The 7511-nt window shown below is 35.4% G+C and overlaps 1 protein-coding gene across 1 annotated transcript in view; it reads right to left on the bottom strand.

Annotated features, from left to right (window-relative positions):
* The window catches only part of LOC107668476 (potassium/sodium hyperpolarization-activated cyclic nucleotide-gated channel 1-like), a 97252-nt gene that overhangs the window by 8968 nt on the left and 80773 nt on the right, over positions 1 to 7511 (bottom strand). Inside the window, exon 7 of the mRNA XM_016460347.1 lies at positions 2158 to 2322. Coding sequence (XP_016315833.1) covers positions 2158 to 2322 — 165 coding nt within the window. The remainder of the gene's footprint in view (positions 1 to 2157; positions 2323 to 7511) is intronic.

Genomic DNA, 7511 nt, shown 5'->3' with positions numbered 1-7511 from the left:
TATATATATATATATGTGAAAACCCAGCTAAAGTATTTTTTTATTTTTTGTGATTTACTGTTTTCTACATAAACACATCCTTCATAAAGATGTAGAACATTCTGTGAAAATATAACCTTTATATCTTTAATATTGAGTAAGGCCATGTCAAAGATTGAAATCATAGTGAAATTAATGGTTGAAATCAAACTTTGATGCTTGTTATCTCATAATTAGATTTTGAGACTTTAGCCTGGATTTCACAGACAGGGTCACATATATGGTCTACATATATAAGGTTTATGAATATCAGTACTAAGTCATTTGTTAGTATTTCAGCTGCACTGCACTCTTCCTTCAAACGGATCATGGCTTTTTTAATAATACCCACCAAAAATGGTATTATTCACCCTCAGGCCATGCCTTGAATATTAAATATCAAACGCAGCACTCTGTTCGATCTGTCTACTGTTTCATCAGCGCTTTGATTCATCTCACACTCCACACCGCCCTTGTTAAAAAGGTCTGCTGTGTCCAGGAGCCTGGGCTGACCGTCCTCACTGCTGAGCCCCAGATAAGAAAGAGTACAAAAACAGAGTGCAGACACGACCTCTACCTTACGCAGGACTGATATAAACAAGAGACCAAGAGCCTGGATGAGCAGAGGCACTTTGCTATGTTTGGTAATGTCAGGCTATCACTTACTACTGTAATCACACTGGGCCGGTGCGGAGCCGAGCACGACACAAGAGACTTTTGATCTTCAGGCAAATAAAAAAAAAAAAGTTCCTTTACAGAGTGCACTTGATGTAATTCACTCTCCAGCTGTGCTAAACCTAATTTCTGAACTTTTCTGAATTGAGTGAATTTCACAAAAATATATCTAGGTCCTAAAGGGGGATATATATGGTAGCCTAGCACTTTAGTTTAGGGACCAATTCTCACTATTAACTAGTTGTGTATTAGCATGCATATTACTAGTACATTGGCTGTTTATTAGTATTTATAAAGCACATATAAATGGCTTATTCTGCATGATCATATTTTAGATCCCTTAATCCTACTGCAAACCTAAACTTAACAACTACCTTACTAACTATTAATAAGCAGCAAATTATTTAGGCTAATTAGGCTAACCGAGACTTGTCATTTGCACTTACATATTGTTGCTCTGAAATGCATATTTCATAACAATATTACATATTGTTAGTTTTGATTGCTTTTGGATAAAAGCGTCTGCTAACTGACTAAATGTAAATGTAATAAATGTAAAAAAAAATTATATAACTAAAATAAATATTTAAAAATAAACCATTAAAAAATGAAATAAATAAAATTTATAATTTTTATAAAAAACACACACACACACACACACACACACACACACACACACACACACACACACACACACACACACTAACTATACTGATTTAAGCAGATTGTCTGATTCTGTACAAATAATTCAATAATTCTTATTTTCTTCACAATAATCTGCTAAATTACAAATTGGATTAGAGTTTAGGCCATTCTCTGATAGGAAGAGGAGAGATTAATCAGTGCTACACTTGACCTGTTAGAACCTCAATTCATTTGAACACAGATGCAGAATCTGTAATTAATCACCGATGTCTGTATGTTATGAGTGACAGCGAGCAGCGTGGCTTAAAACCGCAGAACACCACAGGACGAGAGAACATACGATCAGACCTCATTCACATCACATACACATCCTCCAGAGCTGGTTTCTGAGTTTCTCCAGTCTGTCTCTATAATAAGCCCTCTTGCAGTCTCACATTGTGGGAACAGCTCTGCTATCAAATGATTCAGTCTGTAGTTTTACCGTGGCGAGTGGGCCGACGGAGCTGGATGTAGATGTTTACAGTGACGGACAAGAGCGCGTTCCCTCCTACTGAGCAAAATAAACACCGTAAACAGCAGCGAGACTCTCACGAGCCCAGACTGACTGATTGAATACGGCAGGAAACCCCAGACACTTACAGAGAAATTACACTCTAGACACGAGAGGGAGTGAGAGTTTAGTTTAGCTTCAGTTTTAACTGCTGTACAGCAAAAGAAATGCATTATAATGAGACTAAAGCTGTTCCTGATTCAAGTAATATTGATTTCACAGAGAGAGCATCAGTAGTATGGAGTAGTATGCAGTTCTAAACTTCTCACCGATGCGGTCCAAGCGGTCCAGAGCAACGGTTTCAAACGCTCTCCTCATCATGGGATACTCCTCCAGGACCTCGTTGAAGTTGTCCACAGACAGCGAGTACAGACGGCAGTACGTCTCGGCCCGGACGCTGGCAGTGCGTCTACCTCGAGTCAGCAGACAAATCTCTGAATGAGAGAAGATACAAACTCATCAGTGTTGAGAATGAGAATCAGTATTGAGATCAGAATCTCAAAAAAAAATTTTTTTTTTTTTAAAAAGGTAAAATGAATTTAATCTGTGTTTATTTATAAAATAAATATAATATATTTTGCATTTATTATAACATTTATTATTATCATTTGCATTTTTAATTATAATACATTGCATTAATACAAATTTCAGTATTAAGACTATTTTTGTTTTTAGGTTAGAAATGCAAATGATAATAAATTATAAATGTATTTAATATAATCATTTCTTATTATTTGCATTTATAATTATACTAAATTGCATTTATAAAATGCATTTATAAGCATTTCATATTGGCAGAGTTGTAAGAATAAAGCTTTTAACGCAAATTTTAATAAATAATAAATTATGAATGCATTTGGTTACATTTTATTTTGGGGACCAATTCTATCTATTAATTAACAATTAACTGCAACTTTTTCCACAATAAACTCCTAATTTGCTGCTTATAAGACATTAATATGTGCTTTATAAGTACAGTCAATATGCTAGTAATATGCATGCTAGTAATAGTGAGAATTGGTCCCTCAACTAAAGTGTTACCATGCATTTATTATGAAATATTTGTTATTATTTGCATTTATAATTATAATACATGGCATTGATAAGCATTTTATACTGGCAGAGTTGTAAGAATATATATATTTTTTAGGTTATAAATGCAAATTATAATAAATAATACATTATTATAAATGCATTTATAAGCATTTCATACTGTCAAAGTTGTTATAATATATTTTATTCTTTAGGTTTTAAATGAAAATTATAATAATTAATTATAAATGCATTTATGATAATTTATTATTTATGACTAGCTTTTATAATTATAATAAACAGCATTTATAAAATGTATAAACAATCAGGCTGGCAATCTGACTTTTTTATTTTCTTAAGGTTAATACTGCAAACTATAATAAATAATATATTATTATAAATTATATTATATTTGCATTTATAAGCATTTTATACAGGAAAGGTTGTGAAAATATAGTTTTTCTTCAGATTTTTTTTTTATTCAAGAAGACAACGTAAATATTGTAATACTTCACATAGATTTTGAAGTTACTGAATCCTAAATGGATTTACTGTATGTAAACACATGTATCTATCAACACAAGCGATACCCTCAGCTCATCACACACACACACACACACACACACACACACACACACACACACACACACACACACACACACACACACACGATTCCACGTCAAATCCTGAGCTTCAACAACACCACTGTTTAGCATGAACATGGTGTGTATAAACCAGAAAACACACACTTCCGATCACATTCTCTCCCCAAACAGATCCAGAGATGATCAGGCTGACTTTCTATCAAGGAAAACACAAAACAACAATCCTTCCTCCTTTTTGGGATTAAAACTGTCCTGTAATCCACAGCTGAAGCACTAAATGCCACTCAGAGCTTAGAGGACTGGCAGACCTCATATGTCACGGAGGATCAGCAGAATTATGCCCCATTTATCGGGGTGCAGAGCTGGCAACACCGCCCTCTGCTGCCCTCCGGACAAGAGCAAAACCTCTGTCTGCTCACTGACTGCTAAACAACCACTACCCACAATCCCCTCTGCTTCTTAGGGGCCATTTACACGACAACGTTTTCAGCCAAAAAAACGGGAAACTTTTTATGCGTTTTGACTGTTCGTTTACACGACAACGGCGTTTTGAGCACAGAAAACGCATATTTTTGAAAACGGGTTTGAAAATACCACCGTTAACGTTTCCGTGTAAACACCCAAAACGGGAATCTTTGAAAATGGTGATGTCATGCGCGTGCGTGTTAGGTATGTAGACATGCGCAGTACGTGTCGATTTTAAAGGCAAGCGCAAACAAACATACACAACAATAGCGGAGTCCATGGTACTGTTGTTGCTGTTTAAGAGTTTGCTAACGCTTCTTCAGCAAAGTGTGGATTTACTTCACCAATATTACAACCAACAGCGGAGACGCATTATATTCAACATATAATCGTCACTTCCCTACAGGTAACTGTTTACTAACAAGGTGACAGCGCCAACTACTGGCCTGGCATACATAATACAGCGTTTTTGGCCATTTTCGCCGGATATGTGTAAACGCGAATCGTTTTGAAAATGTTGTCATGTATACGTGAATCTTTTTAAAAACGCAAGGGAAAAACGTTTCCGTTTTTGACTACACTGTTGTCGTGTAAACGTAGCCTTAGGTGCCAAACATCAATATAAGTGACGGGGGAAGAAATCAATCTAGACGCCTTGCGATTCCTTTCGAGGTCGATTCTGGTTCGACCCACAGAAAGTCAATATTAGAACTGTAGATTTATTACTAATAATTAGTGCTGTCAATCGATTAAAACAATTAACTAATTAATCACACATTTTTTTCTGAAATTAATCGCGATTAATCCCACCTAACATTAACGTTTTTAAATATACTTTTATATTGCAATAATTACACATTCAATCTTCAAATTAACGTAGAAACAACATATATTTTTTAAATTTACAGTATATTTTTAAATATTTGTTTAGTGGCATCTTTTTTTATGTCTGAAGGTGAGTATCACTGATACCAACACTACTGATGTCTCTAGGAAATAGTTTTTTTCCCCTCATATTTAACCACTGACTATAGCCATTCAACATTACAGTAGCTATAATTGAGAGCTTTCAATTAATTTTTTTTATTAGACTTTAAAAAATTACTTCTAGTGAACTGCACACAATCTTCACATAAACCCATTATAATAAATGTCATATTTAGCTACCTGTGCCCTTCAGCAAATAGGAAATATACAGAAATGTAATAGCCATCAAACGCTAAATTCTAAATGAAATATAGATGAATCCTTAAAGCTCTTTTTATTTTGTTGTTTGATGAACAGCATCACAGCAGCTGGTGATGAGGTTATTCTGGCTGCTTTAATAGCTGCTGCCGCTGCTGAACATGACGTGGATCTGACACGCATCATAGTTTCTCATAACTCTTTACCTTTTCTGACTCACTTCAGCTCTTAAAGTCTCTATAATGAGCTGAGGAGTTGAATCAGGTGTGTGAGATGAGGGAGACAGTGCTGCTGCTCCAGGACAGTTTGGAAAACCACTGCATTTAAATGTGACTCATATATAACAAATACTTGCATGCATGCACAGTTTTAAGGCAGCTTTAATCGCATTTATTTGGTAACTTCATGACTTAACTGACGACATAACTACAACATTGAATGCTTGTAGTTTCTTTTGTGCTTTAATATGATATAGTGCTTTAATATAATACATAATATAATACAGCGCGCGCCGCCGTATTTGTGCATGCAATTGAAGAGCACGCACTACGAGCACAGAATAACGGCTGACAGGACAGGAAAATAGTTTTTTACTGACATACGGCCTGACAGCATCTGAGCGCAGTTCACTGTTGTTCTACTGAAGCTCCTCATCGCCTGTAGCTTTTCCGCTCGTTTGACTCGCGCCTGGCGCTGAGGTGAAGTTGGAGTGCGCGTCTGAAAGTCTCCCGTTTGATGTGGTCGTAAAGACGTTCTGCATCTAAATAAATGCAATTCTTGTCAAGAAGAAAACAGACAGAAGCAGCAGTTGTTAAAGGTTGCCAACCCTAGCTCCGCCCCTGCATTAATTGCATTAAACTGAAAAAATTAATCGCATGTGTTAACACTCTAATTTTGACAGCACTACTAATAATTCAAAGCACATGCAGAAGCACCGTACAAAGCATCGAGAATCACTTAGCGATTGTGACTCCTTGAATCCGAATCAAATCGTAATATTCGCAGCAGTAATCAATGCATGAGCTGCATTCAGAGTCAGTTTTCTTATTGTATGATGACTATTGACTTGTTTGTATTTGTCTCCTGAGTAATATTTTCCTGGCATTGTGGCTTGGAATGACATCTCGGCTGGACACACAGAAGTGAAGCCGGATTTGTTCCAGAATGATTTTGTGATCTAACACTGACCTCCGTTTAGCTCATGGCAGCGTTTCTATTAGCGTGATGCGTTCAACAGCTGATCTCTGACTCATCAAAATAAAACGACATCAATGTCCAGCAGGAAATCCGGCCGGAATAATCAGATGGAATACCGGGATTGTTTACCATGATGGAGAAGAGTGTGCGTGTGAGTCAGGATTATGTTAAAGGAACAGTTCACCCAAAAATGAAAATTCTGTCTTGATTTACTAACCATCATGTCGTTCCAAACCTGTATGAGTTTCTTTCTTCTGTTGAACACAAAAGCAGATATTTTGAAGAATGTTGATAATCAAACAGTTGCCGGTAGCCATTGACTTCTCTAGCATGGAAATAAAAAATGGCTACGGCAACTGTTTGGAATTTTAATGTTTGGGTGAACTATCCCTTTAACTGTACGGTACAACCATGTTTTTTAAATACTAAGTAGATCTGTTCTGGAACATTGCTTGAGTATATTTAATTACAATCTAAACATCACAAACACTTCACAGCCAGGAAGATATTGAACATAATCTCAAAATTGCCAAACATTGGTTGATTAATAGAGCAAATCACAACTTGTATACCATAATATATACATGCTATTCCGGGGAACTTAAAAAAATACCATGAAACAAACAAACAACAACAACAGCATGGTACCTTGGCAGTATAGATATAATGCTATAATTATTTTTGCTGCAATTCAACAACAAAAAAGGGTTTAGATATTAAGACTTTGAACTGTAATGCTATTTCTAATGTCCTGACATTTCTGCATAATTCCACGGGTTTTAAAGGACAGGAACATTAGGACTTAAAAACGAACAAATAAGCCAGAATAAATACACCAAGTGAGCCAAAAAAAAAACCACACAAAAATGAATCAGTGAATCTGTGCGACAGTGTGTAATGAGAGTCAGAGAGCTCATATGATTCAGACATTTCAATAGTTAACAGGTCTTTACCTGCACATTTTACAATTAAATATTATATTTTAAATATGTAAACAATTAAAATTCTCAATAGCAAGTCACTGGAATAAATAAATAAATAAATATAATAATTTTTTTAATAATAATAATAATAATCCATTCCTTATTATTAATTGTTGACATTACACGTCTGATCTCCAGATAAAAACACCTTGGAGA

This window comes from Sinocyclocheilus anshuiensis, unplaced genomic scaffold (genome assembly GCF_001515605.1).
Source record: "Sinocyclocheilus anshuiensis isolate Anshui unplaced genomic scaffold, SAMN03320099.WGS_v1.1 scaffold2085, whole genome shotgun sequence".
Taxonomy (NCBI): domain Eukaryota; kingdom Metazoa; phylum Chordata; class Actinopteri; order Cypriniformes; family Cyprinidae; genus Sinocyclocheilus; species Sinocyclocheilus anshuiensis.
The sequence above is the reverse complement of the archived record's forward strand: the minus strand, read 5'-3'. Positions and strand labels throughout refer to the sequence as shown.